The following is a 15,203-nucleotide window of genomic DNA, read 5'->3' on the forward strand; positions in this document are numbered from 1 at the left end:
AGCGGCCGGTGTTCGACTCTCTGCTGGTGCTTAGAAATTTCAGACTAGTATATGCGTTCAGTACCTAGAGCGTTTTTATATCTGCCAGTTAGATGTTTTGTTATTTCAGTTTCATAGTACATTATCCTTTGGAATATGCTGGAGAGGAAAATGCTACAATGGTTTTAAAATGTAGGCTATGCTTATGGCCCAGGGTTTTTTTTTGGGAACATGTTGTAGGGAAATAAAGGATACATGTGAAGCAGGTTAGACTAATCAGGTACAACATGGGAAAAATAAACAACACATTTTTTGTATGTCAACATACATTTTTATTTAGGAATAACAGTTGTTCTGCCGTCTTGGCATTTAATCTGTTTCTTGTTTTTGAATAAACCTCCCCAGCCTTGGAAAAAATTCTTTCACAAGGCACACTTGTTGCTGGCATGCACAAATATTTTTTTGCCATCACAGTTAGGTTTGGATAAACCACTCTCCTCTCCTGCCAGTATTTCAAAGGGTCAGCTGTTCTTGAAATAAAGGCATCAGTCATATATTTTTTTTACTTCTGCTACTATCTAAATATTAACGTCACTAGACTATATCTATCTAAACTATCGCTTACTGTCTGTCTCTAGCCTGTCAATTAATCTATATCACTAACCTATCAATCACAAGAATGCACTATAAATCGCTATATCTCTATATGTCTCTATGTCGCTATTTCTCTTAAAATCTCTCTCCTCACAAAAAAACCACAAAGATAGGATGTGTTTGAATGACTTTTAAGCATTCTGGGACTTTGTAATTTAGATCAAACAGGTGTTTACTCGGGTAATTGGCTCGCGCGGCAAGTGTGCCACCTGTCCAAACCAAATTGAAACACCACGAAGCCTCACTAAGCCATGGTCACGTGACATGGGCGTTTTGAACCACACTTCGAAACACTGTTCGAAACACTTGCGTTTCGGAAGCTCGACACTGTTTCGAAACGTCAGCTTCGAGCGTCACATCCCTATTATTTCGTCACTTTTGGGAGATAGGCTAGTTGGAACTGCCCACCTCAATGAGCTATGCTAATGGTGGGTGCTTCAGACTGAGTTACTGCACACATGGAAACGAGAAGGGTATGTATCATCTCAGGGGCGCCGCTAGGGTTGTATTCTATAGTACGCACCATGGCCCAGGGCGCTATTTTAATGCACCATTTTAATGCAATTTGGGTGGGACAGAAATACCTTTACAGAGCAAGCAGCTCTGGCCATATCGGCTCTGGCTCACATGACGTGAACATTGCTTTAAATGCATTATACCCAACACTATCCAACACGCGAACAAGGGAAAGAAATGAAAAAAGAAACCAATGAGCTTATGTCGCGATTTGCGAGAGGCCTAGAGAAAAGACAGCTATGTAACCTAACAATAAGGATTTGCCTACACTGCTGTTTGTCCCAAACTTTGAGACGATCCATATTTTAGCCTACACATTACCTGAATCTTATCAATCTTGAAACCCGAACTGCAATGTTCCAAACAGAGTGACTCTATGCAATGCCTAATCTCACTGTAACTATAACTGCTATTTTTACTATTTTTAACTATAAGCTATTTTTATTGTTGTAATACTGAATGATTTCATGAATAAAGCGTTGAAAAATTGTACGCACATGCGTACAGGATTACGGCTGGCGGCGCCACTGTATCATCTTATCTAACTCTGGGGGAGATGGTGAATAAGCTAATATCCCAAAAAGTGGGTGTGTTCCTTTAAGATGTGTACAAATAGTATAGTACCATATTTCTTTACAGTAAACAGCTGAATTGTCAGACATAGGCCTACTGTATTTCTACACGTTAAAGAGCTAGGTTGTCAGATTTCTTCATATTAAAGAGCTGGGCTATCGGACATACCGTACTTCTTCACTCTAAAGCCATGGGTCGCCGTGGCATGGTCCTGATTGGTGTAAACGTAGAAGAAGTAGGCCCCCTCCGGTGCTTCTGAGCTCAAGGTGTGGGAGAGAGCCAGGATCTGGCCCTGTGACGAGTAGTTCAGCCACTGCCCAATCCTGGTCCCTCCACTATTCTGTTTAAACAGGACAAGAGGTGAATCAGAGACTCTTACAGCTGAGACTCTTACATGTTTATATTGCAGTGGATGATCTACAAACACTTCTGATATACAACAATATGCTCATGCAATAATGGATTGTGTTACCTTAAGTTCCACAACTGGATACTGCAAAAGTAGGAAAAAGAGATGTTACAAGGACAGTTGTGAATAAAGTAATCAAACATATTGTCAATTATTTGTAGTCGCAGGGCATGACATCATAAAAGTTAAATGTGTTAAAGTCCTCCTCTGGTATGCATTTAGATTTCATTGGCTGAAGCACAGAACAAGTGGTTTGAATCACTAGCCCACATGATTGCGGGCTACTCCAGCAGCTGCTGACTGGGGAACAGATTTGGGTTGGCTCTTGGTCCGATACATTCTGGACTTGGCTGATATTTGGGTTAACCAATTTGGGATCAACACACAGCACCTGAGTCAGGTTCTTTATGCGACAAACCAAAGTCCATGAGGCCAGTGTTGACATTTAAGTAAGGCGGAGATCACAGCCAGCAGCAAGTGGCAGCAGCAAGCGTAACACAACGCTCAGACCATAATAAGTTCTACCTCGTTCCTATGGTAACACAAATGGTTTGCCTTAACTGACAATTGAATACACCCATGCTGCGCTTTGAAAGTTGAACCAAGTTCAACGCTCAGCTTGTTCAACCGCTGGCCGCTGGCTAATGTGATCCCCGCCTAAAACCTTTGGTTACATTCAGTTTGCATAGGATTGTCACATAGTGGGAGCTCTCTTTGCCTCACCTCTCCATTAACTGCGATAAACTTTGTGTCCAATGAGATCACTCTGAAATGCACTGCAGAAGATGACAATGTTATAATCAGATCTGTTAAGGCAGGTATGCTGTGTGAAGCCCTCTGCACCTTCCTCTCCACTTACCTGTTTGGCCAGGTGTGTATATAGGCTTATCTGTCTGAATAAAGGTGATGGGAGCTGGTTTGGGGTTGAATAGGACTTTTCTTTCCTCCATCAGATTAAACGTTTGACCCTTGACCTCTACACGGATCTTCTGGACGGACATGGTCATCACCACAGGAGCCTGGAGGGGAACATGAAAACATGCCCTTATCTTGTGTCCCAACTTTTTCATCAGGACAAAAGTCTAGAGGAGAAAGTAAAAACACCTGCTATTTTGCTCAAACTCTTTCATCAGCTCAAGAGCCAAGGAGAAAATAGAAACATCTCCCGATCTTCCGAAAATCACCACAGGAGTCTACAGGGGATTTACAGATCTTTTGATTGATGCATTGTACACAGCTAACCCTGCTCACTATCACTGCTTAGAGACATTGGCACAACTTTCACTGCCTAGAGACACTGGCACAGGTAACACTACCTAGAGACACTGGCACGGGCAACACTGCATAGAGACACTGGCACGGGTAACACTGCATAGAGACACTGGCATGGGCAACACTGCATAGAGACACTGGCACGGGTAACATTGCAGGCAGCTATTTTGGGCACACTGTGTGTGTGCAAGGCTTCTTGACACCAAGCTTGGCACGATTGCCACAATGTATGCAACATACCACAAGATTGACACAATGTATTCATATGTCGACTTTTGGCAGCAGAAGGGTACATGAGTAGAAAACTGCCATATTGGCATTACACTAACTAAACTAACTAAGACAATGACTGACCTGAATCTGGAAGCAGCGGTGGAACTCAGTGTCTGCTGGCTCCTGTAGCAGCAGTGTGTTGTTGTCCTTATGGTTCAGGTAGATGGACATGACAGTGGGCTCAGCTGAGGGCTTTAAAAAGCTCACACACACTTTAGCATGTGAGCCAGAATTTATGGATGCAGGGAACGTCACAAGAAAAGACCTGTGGAGATGCACAGCGACTCACTAGATTTACCCACCACTCACTGGTGAACTGTGTCATGAATAAGGCTGTGAATGACAACAGACTACAGTTGACAACAGACAACAGACAACAGACTGTGTCTATGGTGTGTGTGTGTTTGTGTGTGTGCGCGTGTGTTCTTTGTCATTTGGGACCCTACCAAGATACCGCCAGCCTCCTAGCGGGTGACCAAGTAAAGAGTATAATCAGACTGAAATCAGATTATTCGTTTGCATGTAACCCCACACTGTGTCTTGTTGTTTGTGTGAACATATAGGGCTGTGTGTGCATTGTAAAAAGTCCTGCCATGTATTGGTTATTCATTTAGGTTATTCATAACACTTTTATTAGCAACTTACTGTATGTCAAATATCTTAGAAGGAAGAAAAGATATCCGCACACTGCCTTGTATGCTCCCAGTTTAATGGCAGGTTACAATGTTTCGACCACTCAGGTCTTCATCAGGTATCTGACCTGAGTGGTCAGTGTTGGCACCGGCTTAATATAGCCAACAGGGAATGTTCCTTACAATACCTTTAGAGCAGTGTTTCTCAAACTTTTTCAGACCAAGGACCACTTAACCAATAAAAAAAAAAAAATCACGGACCACCTAGCTAAAAAAAATAATAGTAGACCTACTTCAACAGTATATTACACAATAGGCTTACTCACTGAACACTCATACTCAACTTACTTGTTATCTTTGCACCTTGCTTATTGTGTCAGAGTGCTTATTGTGTCTGAGGATTCATATGATTTCAAGTGGCATAGCTTACATAGGCAGTGTTGCAGAACTGTTTGAATTTACAAACAAGTTGGTTCAATATGGCAAACAACTCATCTATATTATATTTTACCACGTCTGCTCGCTGACCACTTGGGATAGCTTGCGGACCACCAGTGATCCCCGGACCACACTTTGAGAAACACTGCTTTAGAGGACATTCTTAGAACGTCTTTTAAGTGTGTGAGTGTGTGTGTGTGTGTGTGTGTGTGTGTGTGTGTGCAGCTTCACTTACGGCCTTGGTGCTGGGTTAGCGTAACCCACGGCAGCCAGCAGCCCCAGGGCAGTGCAGATCCTCCAGAGGAACATTCTTCTGTGTCTCCAGGGGTTTGGACACAAGACTCACTGCTGTAACGGTCACCACTGGTACTAGGAAACATCCCATTCCCCTGATACCTTTTCCTGTTAGCCCCCTAAATCATTAACTTTGGGACAATATTGTCTTTCCACATTTGGCAGTTAATGATGTCAATACACTCTATAACCTACAAGTCTAAACTCCTGAGGGACTGGATTGCAGGCAATTGAAAAATAAAAAGATACACCTGAAGGTATACCTGACGAAGACCTCTGGTCGAAACGTTGTGTTAATAAACCACTCTGGGAGCTTATAGAAACAGTGTGCGGGTATCTTTTTATTTTTCAATTGTCGGCTAAGCCTTTTACCCAGCACCTGTTTAAATTTGGAGATGTGCGTGCACTCCACTCTTTGAGGACTGGATTGCAGGACCATGCACTTCCACTCTGGGCAGCCTCCTTCTTTGAAAAACATTTCATGTTGATTGATTTCTAGTGTATGATATAATAATAATATTTGTAATATAAACAGTAAAAACAATTATTGCTTTTATTGTTTTTACTGTTTGCTTATTTTACTGTAAAGCACTTTGGTAGGACACTGGCTATTTTAAATGTGATAGGCCTAGATAAAGCTGACATTGACATTGATATAATATTATTCATATCAAGCTACCGCATGTGGCATTGACTTAATATGTTATTCTGATCGTTCTTAAAACGTAGAGCTAAAATGTGCTGTATTTTTCAGTGTATTACTGGTAGGAAGTCTGACCTTTACCAAAAGGATGACCCAGATTTGGTGCCATCTGTTGGACTGACAGGTCAGCAAGGAGGAACCTCGGTCACCCAAAGAAACAGGGAACTCACGCTACAAGCGTCACATGAATCAAACCCAGCAGAGACTGGAGGCTGAAGCTACTGCTGCTGCTGCTGAGACTGATGACCCCAACACAAGTGATTATGTCAGCGATAATTTGTGCTGTACAGGGACTCAAACTGAATTGACTGGTGATGTCATTGAGGCTATGAACACTGAACTCCAAAGTCTTAGAACTGAAAACATTCAGTGATGTTGCACATTTGTTCACTTCCTATGACCAAAGGGCCTTTGTTGATAAGGATGGAAAGTTATTATTTTTCACTGGCCTACATACATACCAGATACTGTTACTCTTCACATTCCTTAGTTCCCACCTCCCTGTGAAGAAGTCACTTGATAAGTTTAAGCAGTTGATGCTTACATTGATGCATCTTAGGCTAAATGTTTCCTCAACTTTCCTGTCATATGCATTCAATGTGTCAATAGTTACTGCTACAAGGATAGTCACCGATGTCATGTTTATTCGCATGAAGCCAATTATCATATGGCCAGAAAGAGAACAGTTTAAAACAAAAAAAACATGCCAATGCAATTCAGGAAACATTTTGGGAAAATATTTGCTGTTATTATTGACTGTTTTGAGGTTTTTATAGAACGTCCGTCTATAGCCAGAGCAAAAACATGGTCTTCCTACAAGCACCATAACACAGTTCAATTCTTGATTGGTATTACAATCCCCAGGGCACAGTCTCCTACAATTCAAATGCATGGGGAGGAAGAGTAGCAACAAAAACATAACTGAAAACTGTGGCTTTTTGGACAACATACTTGGTGATCTAGTTCTTGCTGACCATGGCTTAAATATTCAGGCCACTTTTGGTTGTAGAATGGCTCATGTACAAATTCCAGCCTTCACTCCTGGAAAGTCACAGTTACAGTAGCTCCTGTTCACTTAGAAACCACAAGGAAAATTGCCCACGTCAGGATTCATGTTGAGCGTGTGATTGGTTGTGTGGGCCAGAAATACTATTTTGGGGGGGGGGGGGTCTTCTTGTCCAACATCAGTTCCTGAACTCACAAATGCTCATCTCAATCAAAGGGCAAAAAGGGGGGGGGGGGGGGGTCAATTAATTTCTTGATGTGTAGATAGTGATGGTTATTGTAGCATATAAGATTGGACTTGTCTGTTGTGCTCTGGTAAACTTTTGTCCATCAGTAGTTGATTTTTACCTACTGTAAATATATTTTTATATGCACTTTGGCAATAGAAAATATAAATGAATCCATGTCTCTGTGTCTATATATACAGTAGGCTAAAATTATATAAATGATTGTTAATTTACAGTCATTAAGCCATTGTATTGTTGTGGAAGAGAACACACAGCATTTCACTATCATCAGAACACAGATTTATTAAAGGAAAAATAAAGTATCAGTGAAACTTCACAGCAGCCAACTAAAAAAGTTTTATTTTTTGTTTTATTACTTTGGAGGTTTCTTTCTTTTTTGGAAGAGACTGGGGTAGCTTTTGGCTCTGTGGGCAATACCAGGTTCCCTTTGGTGCAATCATAACATTAATACATGAGTAGTGAAACCAATTAATATGACATTTTGCATTGTCACATATAGAACCATCTTTCTAAACTCAACCTGGCCACAGAAACACCAGGTTCTTTCTTGGCCACTGGCACTTGCAGCACAATCAGAGCCATGTGATTCAACTGAGGCAAATATTCCAGGTTGTAAGGACACAGTGGCCATGGTAGATGAAAGCTTTGTGTAAAACTTGCCAACTAACTCTAGAATAATGTCTGTCGAAAATGTTCTTGCTTTTCATACCTCAGAACTCCAAATCAAATAAAATCTGCTCAACATGCAAATCCGTTTCTGTCCAAACAACAAAATGGGCAGATTCCAGTTTGCACACCCCAAGTTGAGTTTGCACCTGGTAGAAATACTGGTGGTTTCGGTTAAGTGTTAGTTTCAGTTTCCCTTCACTGTCCTTCTCTAAACCTTTGTACTTTTTCATGAGATTTCTTATATATCTATAAACACGTCACATACAAATTTCTCATGATTACATCCCCAGGGAGTAGCTTTTGATGTGAATTTGTATGACTCAGGATAGCACACAGTTTTGATGAAGATCTGTGATGGCTGTCACTGCAAGCGTCTCATGCTTCATCATCCTCAAGCACACTGTGGATTTTTTACATTTAATTTATATTTAGTATTTAGTTTTGTTAGTTTTTCTTATCTTCTCCTGTCTCTATCGTACAGTGGAGTTTTGTTATATGTATATACTTATTTTTACCCTTTCTGCTGTAAGTGCATGTTGTGTGTGATGTCTGTAGGCTACTGAGACCTTGAATTTCCCCTTGGGGATCAATAAAGTATCTATCTATCTGGTTGTTTTCATCTTTTCGCAATTCAGTCAACACAGGAGGGATTTTTTCTCCAATCACTTTGGGGACAAAACTGTCAGAGTAAGGCTCAATCCCTGTTCCTTGAGAAATTGTTCGCCAATGATCAAACTTTTCTCTACAAGGCTTTACTTAATGGTTACTGCTCCATAATTGATTTCAGCAAACGAATCAAGCATGTATAATTTAATTTTGTTGACGTGGGAATGTCAGTGGTGCATTCATTGTTTTTGTAGAAGAAGCGGGGCATTGTTTTTCGATAACACACACTGCAACTTCCAGCACAGTCACTAGTCTAGAACTCACTAGAAGCCTTGCCTTGTTTCCTTGCTTTATTTCTGTAGGATCTGATTAAAGGTTTACTTCAACTTTTGAAGTAATGGTCAAAATAAATTTTTAGAGAAATCACTGTGGCAGTGCATTCCATCCCCATGCAGTGCCTGAGCAGCATGTAGAGAAATTGAAGACCATATCTTCATTTTAGTGTTTTTTAAGCAATAATTTGCAACTTCAGCCACTTACATTTGCAATTAAATGGCAAGAAAGGCTTAACTCGCATGAAGGTAGCATAGGATGTTTTTTTAGACTTTCTGATCCTAGTATAAACTCTCCAACAACATCCTTGTGACATTTTTTCCCTCTCTAACTGTCCTCCTCCCTTTGTGTAGAGGTAAAATAACGTTTTAAGTGTAACGTTGTAAGTGTAAAAAAAACGATTGAGATTTCTTCCGATTTCAATTCAAACATTAAAATAATCGGTAACACTTTACTTGACAGTATCGACATGACACTGTCATGACAAATCCTAACCTCTAACCCTAACCTTAAACCTAACCCTAATCTTAACCATAACTTCTTATGACAAAAACCGAATGTCACTTAATAACAGTGGCGATATGTCATAAATGTTTGACTTTTTTTATGACTTGTTCATGACAGTGTCATGTCACTCTTATGTCGACACGGTCAAGTAAAATGTAACCAAACTAGATGTACCGCATAGCGGTACAAAATATGACCGCCGCTCAGTCCTGTACATCCGTTCCGCGAAAATAAATCACACTTCAATTTGTCTCCATATTTTACTCCATCCCCCACTCTTGAAACTTTTGTGTATGCTTGTTTGGCATGCCTGAGTGTGTGTGTGCGGCTGCACAGAAAGTAGCCTACTGGCGCTAAAAGGTGAATAGATTGTAGAATAGCCAAAGAAGATGTAGCATTGTTATAAAACCTTTAAAATCTCTAAACAATCACAAGTAGGGCAGTTCATCACAGTTCATCCATTGCAACTGGATTGATAAAAGGTCACTTACACCTGTAGGCTACATTGTATTTGGGAAAAGCAAAAGGTATCAGCATAATGTTATTTATTTATTTATTTTTTATGTATTTATAAACAAAACATCTGTCAGTTCCATGCCGTTTTCAACAGCTATCAAAAACAAAGGTCATTTTTGGATGGATGGATTTTTTGTGAATGTTTCTTCTTCTACATAAGATTTTAGTCATCTTTAGTTCATGTAACACTTTATTGTCAATGCACAAATTAAGTAACAGTAGTCTGAAACGTTATTGTTAATGCACAAATTAAGTAACAGTAGTCTGAAACGAAATGCTGTTTTACATCTAACCAGTGGTGCAAATAACTGACATTCCAAATGGTCCTTGATGAAATGCGTCGCTAGACTGTTCATACACATTTTAACGGGCCAAAGTTGAAGAGCTTTTGTCCGTTATTGTTCGTGCAAATATAGGCTGATTCATGTTCCCTTGCATTGTGTAACTGAGGTCCATGGCTAGTCTGGCTTTCATCAGACCAAGCTCAATCTTTTAAGAAATCAAAAAATAAATAGCGGGCAGATCAGGCTGGGTTCACCCAGCCTAGTCCATAGGCACCCGATATTGTTTAATTTTCCGATTGAGATATACACGCTCTGGCTATTCTAAATGCAAAAATGCATCAGGGAGTTATGACAAAACTGTAACTAACAAACTAGATCCTAATAGAAAGCTGTTAGCTTCCCTAAGCTACAGGTAGGATTATAAGGTAGGCCTATTTACAACAATATAGCCGCAAGCGGCAATGGCGGGCCCGAGCACCTGCGGGCCGCAACCCGTGACATTGCGGAACCCAACAAAGCACCGACGTGGTGCGCTTCTGAAATGTACATATTTGATGTGTGTGCTAATCTGATTAATCTGATGCATCTGTTGGTGATATCCAACAGACGTGGAAAAAACACATTCCTTATCTTGCCAATTGGTGGCGCTATGTAAGGCATGTTAATAAGACATTTGAATGTCATCATCATGATATCTAATTTTGTGTAAAATTTCAGATAAATCAGTCAAAGCATTGAACATTTTTGGCACATTTCCTGCTTGGCCAGATGGTGGCGCTATGCTAGGCATGTGAATTACACATGTGAATATCATCACAATAATGATATCCAATATTTTGTAAAGTTTCAGATCAATCAATAAAGGCATTGCCAATTTCTCCCACATGTTCCTGCTTGGCCAGGTGGTGGCGCTATGCCAGGCAGGCTCATTGGGTGTCTGGATATCATCATAATCATAATATCTATTAACCTGAGAAGTTTCAGACCATTCATTCAAAGCATAGAACATTTCTGGCACATTTCCTGCTTGGCCAGATGGTGGCGCTATGCTAGGCCTGTGAATTACGAATGTGAATATCATCACAATAATGATATCCGATATTTTATAAAGTTTCAGATCAATCACTTAAGGCATTGTCCATTTCTGGCACATTTTCTGCTTGGCCAGGTGGTGGCGCTATGTCAGGCTGGCCCATTGGGTGTCTGGATATCATCATAATCATGATATCTATTAACCTGAGAAGTTTCAGACCATTCATTCAATGCACTGTGATTTATGACACATTTCCTGTTTTTGTGGTGAGATATTAAAATCATATCAAATATATAACTTATCAAAAATCCCTTCGCAATTTAACATCAGCGACATCTTGGCATAATATTTGCCAAATTTCAAATGAATCTGACAAACCCTCTAGGAGGAGTATGTTCAAATTGATTATATGACATCAGTATAATTGTCATTCTTTCTGTTGCCAGTTGGTGGTGCTATGCCAAACATGCATTATGGGCCTGTGAATATTATCATTGACATGGTCTTCAATGACCTGTGAAATGTAAAACATTTCAAGCCATGCATGGTGAATTATGACACATTTATTGTTTATGTGGAAGGGTATTAAAATTAATAATTTCTCCATTTCGTCAAATTACAACATATCAAAAAAAAGCTTCACAATTTATAATCAGGAACATCTCGGCGTCATGTATACCAACTTTGACATGAATCGGATCAACCGTCTAGGAGGAGTACATTAAAATTGATCATGTCCACAATGCACAAAATCTCAATTACCTCACTTCCTGTGGGCGTGGCTAATGGCATGTTAATACAAAAGTTGTTTGTTTTTTGGGAGTTACATACATCCACCAAATTTGGTGTGTGTATCTGTGTGCTGTGCTGTGTATTGGGGGGGGGGGGGGCAGTGTGCTGTAAGTATGTTGGGGATGTGTGTTGGAGAAGCTTCCTGATGAAATGTGCTGTGTATGTAGGGGGGGGGGGGGGGCAGGGACTTACTATTGCAAGCAGAGTACTGTATGTATGATGTACTGTATGTGAGTGATGACAGTGAAGATGTGTGTGTGGGCGGGAGGGGAGTGGAGCAGTGACTGTGTGTGTGTGTGTGTGTGTGTGTGGGCAGTGTGCTGTAAGTATGTTGGGGATGTGTGTTGGAGAAGCTTCCTGATGAAATAATGTGCTGTGTATGTAGGGGGGGGGCAGGGACTTACTATTGCAAGCAGAGTACTGTATGTATGATGTATGTGAGTGATGACAGTGAAGAAGGGGATGGGGGTGGGGGGGGCAGAAAGGCTAGGCAATCAAGGACATGGGTAGATGGAGGAGAAATCAAAAATAATAAATAAAAAGTTCTATGGCGATGTGCAAAAGTTGGAGAAAGTCAGATATGTGTGTGTGTGTGTGTGTGTTTTGACGTGTGATGAAATAAGAAAATAAATAAAAGGTCTGTAGCATAGGGAGAGGGATGTAAAAGTGCTAAAAGTCTTGTAGGTGTGTGTGAGTGTGTGTGTGTGTGTGGGGGGGGGGGGGTCATGAGTGCTGAGTAGTGAATGAGTGCAAAGTCAGTATAGTGTGAGTTCAGAGTTGGGAAATGTTTGAGAGTGCTGAGGAGTGAATGTGTGCAAAGTCAGTATAGTGTGAGTTCAGAGTTCGGATGGCCTGGGGATAAAAACTTCTCCTGAGTCTCTCAGTTCTGGCTTTGTGACTACATAGGCGTCTTCTTGATTTCAGCGGTAGGAATAATCCATTGTTAGGATGAGAAGAGTCCTTCAGAATCTTTTGGGCTCTTAGGAGTACTCTTCTGGAACTTGATGTGTGTGCCAAATTTCATGCGTTTTCACCGATGGGAAACACCTCTTTTGGCATCACAATTCATCACATTTTAGTCCGCACAAAATCCCAAATACCTCACTTCCTGTTGGGCGTGGCTAATGCATTGTACATACGAAAGTTGTTCATCTTGGGGAGATACACACACCTACCAAATTTGGTGTTTGTAGCTGAAAGTATATGGCCACCACGGGATCAGTCATCTAAGGGGGCGTAAGAGGGCGCTAGCGAGTCTATGGGCCATACCCGGGGCCAAGCTTTTTTACCTAGCTGCTTTGTGTGACACCTGATGTGTGTGCCAAATTTCAAGACTTTTCGATTATGTTAACCATCTCTAAATATTTGCCAACCACGGGATCAGTCACCTAAGGGGGCGCTAGCGAGTCCCCCCCGCCCAAACACACTCAAGCTCTTGTACCTAACTGCGATGCGTGACACCTGACGTGTGTGCCACATTTCAAGAGTTTTCGACCATGTTAACCACCTCAAAAACAGGAAAGCAAAAAAGTAGAATAACAATAATACTGAATAATAATAATAATAATAATCCTTACGAAAACAATAGGGCCTTGCGCCCTTCGGTGCTCGGGCCCTAATAAATTGTCAATAGGCTATGCTGGCGACACAAATAAAATCTCCTTTGGAAACCAATGGCTTACGCCTTACAGTATCAAGCGGACTTAAACTGCCATATCGTGGCGAAAAGTTGTAATAACATTCACGCAGCTCCATGAGTCAAGGAAAGCGCGAATGAAGTAGCCACTTCTAAATGGGACCCACTACACAGTAGCTTAAGGTGTGTTGCTAAAGCAGCCATAATGAAATGAAGGTGTCATTGTTTGGATACTTCACACACACGTGCTTTTTAATTTCACAGACTACAACTACCAAGATGGAATCAAAGCACATCGATTCCCCTCTCACACCCTGCACGCACTTAAAACAAAATAAACAGGCGTCTCAGTCTCACGCATGTATAGGCAAAACTCTATCAGACCGGTGTAACGTTGGTAAATCTTCCATTGCACAGAATGATTTTGTAGCACGTGCAATAAATGAGTCGAAAGATACAAACAGTGCTGCTATCAATTTGCTTGGTATAACCGCATTTATAGTTTTCTACACATGCAATCAATCAAATGGGCCTCCATCACTCAACCAACGCTAACGGTAACCTAGGTCCTTATTGATATTACAAGATTAACGTACCTGCAGTAAAAACCAAGCATGTCCGATAAACATCCTCAGATTTATTTCGGCTTCAAGAAGAAATGGGAATTACACTTCATGTGAACATCGTCCTATCCTTATTAGATGTTCGCTGCGGTAAATTACAGTCCTTGTTGGAAGCGTCCATTGTTTTTCCAATCACAAATGAGTGATTATGAGCCAGGTTGATGTGGGCCCTTGAGACCAACATACCATAAAAGATTCTTCATCCTCAGTGCCACGGTTCAGGTAGTTATTTAGGAAAAACTGTTTTTTTTTTGCGGTTCGGGGGGCCCAGCACAGGGGTGGGGGGTGGGGTGGGGGGGTGGTGGTCCCCGGGGACGAAATAAAATTTTTCCGTAAAAGTCTAGTGGGGCTACATACCCACCAAATTCCATGTACCCCGGTGGTTCGGTGTCCCGGGTATCAATGACCAAAAATTCAGGAAGTAGATGACGGGAAAAATTCTTGAATTGTGTGCATGTGTGCGTGTACAAGTTTATGTTTATGTGTGTGGGTGTGTGTGTGTGTGTATGTGTGTGCTTGTGTGTTTGCCTGCGTATGTGTGTTTGTGCATGTGCATGCATGCGTACATATGTCTACTGTGTGAGTATGTGTCATACGTATGATTACTGTAAATGTATGTGTGTGCGTGTGTATCTGTTTATGCACATGTGTGCACATGGAATGGGTTAACATGACCCCTGGAGGCAAACATACGGTTCCATGCTATCCATGTGGGGGTACATGCCCACCAAGTTTTGTGTACCCCGGTCTTTCAGTGTCCCGGGAATCCTTGTTGGTGTACGTCACTAAATGTACACATAAATTATTTTATTGTAATGCCCCCCATGAACGAAAGTACACAAAACTTGGCATGCATTCGGAGGGTGTCATAATGATCCTACACTTTTAATTTCGTGCAGTTTTGACCTTGTCAGCCAGAGATATTGTGATGAAAACACCTAATTTTTTGCTTTTTAATTTTTAACTAGGTGGCGCTATACATGAAATAAGTGGTAATGGGATGGGTTGACATGCCCCCTTAAGACCAACATACATAAAAAAGGTGGACCTCCTAGGCCCTACGGTTCTCGAGATATTCACAGAAAACTGTCTCCGGCCACCTACAGGCCAGTTGGTGTATAGTAACATAAATTAATGTATTGTGTGGCCCCCCATGAACGGAATTCCACAAAACTTGGCGTGCATACAGAGGGTGTCATAATGATCCT

At 41.1% G+C, this 15,203-nt stretch overlaps 1 protein-coding gene and 1 long non-coding RNA gene across 6 annotated transcripts in view; one reads left to right on the forward strand and one right to left on the reverse strand.

Annotated features, from left to right (window-relative positions):
* The window catches only part of LOC121688790 (alpha-2-macroglobulin-like protein 1), a 31,880-nt gene extending 26,774 nt beyond the window's left edge, over positions 1 to 5,106 (reverse strand). The window contains exons 1-6 of one of the 4 annotated variants that reach the window (XM_042068628.1): positions 4,982 to 5,106; positions 3,758 to 3,941; positions 2,991 to 3,150; positions 2,855 to 2,907; positions 2,195 to 2,215; positions 1,896 to 2,062 (exon numbers count right to left, since the gene is read on the reverse strand). In XM_042068628.1, coding sequence (XP_041924562.1) covers positions 1,896 to 2,062; positions 2,195 to 2,215; positions 2,855 to 2,907; positions 2,991 to 3,150; positions 3,758 to 3,941; positions 4,982 to 5,055 — 659 coding nt within the window. In that variant the 5' untranslated portion in view covers positions 5,056 to 5,106. Of the gene's footprint in view, positions 1 to 1,890; positions 2,063 to 2,194; positions 2,216 to 2,854; positions 2,908 to 2,990; positions 3,151 to 3,235; positions 3,301 to 3,757; positions 3,942 to 4,981 lie in introns of those variants that run through there. The other 3 variants (XM_042068626.1, XM_042068629.1, XM_042068630.1) reach the window with 3 other exon arrangements.
* Positions 2,058 to 7,727, forward strand: LOC121688791. Of its 2 annotated transcripts, none has more exons than XR_006024694.1 (4): positions 2,058 to 3,002; positions 3,085 to 3,437; positions 4,972 to 5,112; positions 5,795 to 7,727. It is a non-coding gene; the product is annotated as an uncharacterized LOC121688791 (long non-coding RNA). The 2 variants fall into 2 exon arrangements; XR_006024695.1 differs by having other exon boundaries at positions 5,868 to 7,727.
* Positions 7,728 to 15,203: the final 7,476 nt, after the last annotated feature.

Source organism: Alosa sapidissima, chromosome 17 (genome assembly GCF_018492685.1).
Source record: "Alosa sapidissima isolate fAloSap1 chromosome 17, fAloSap1.pri, whole genome shotgun sequence".
NCBI classification, from domain to species: Eukaryota; Metazoa; Chordata; class Actinopteri; order Clupeiformes; family Clupeidae; genus Alosa; species Alosa sapidissima.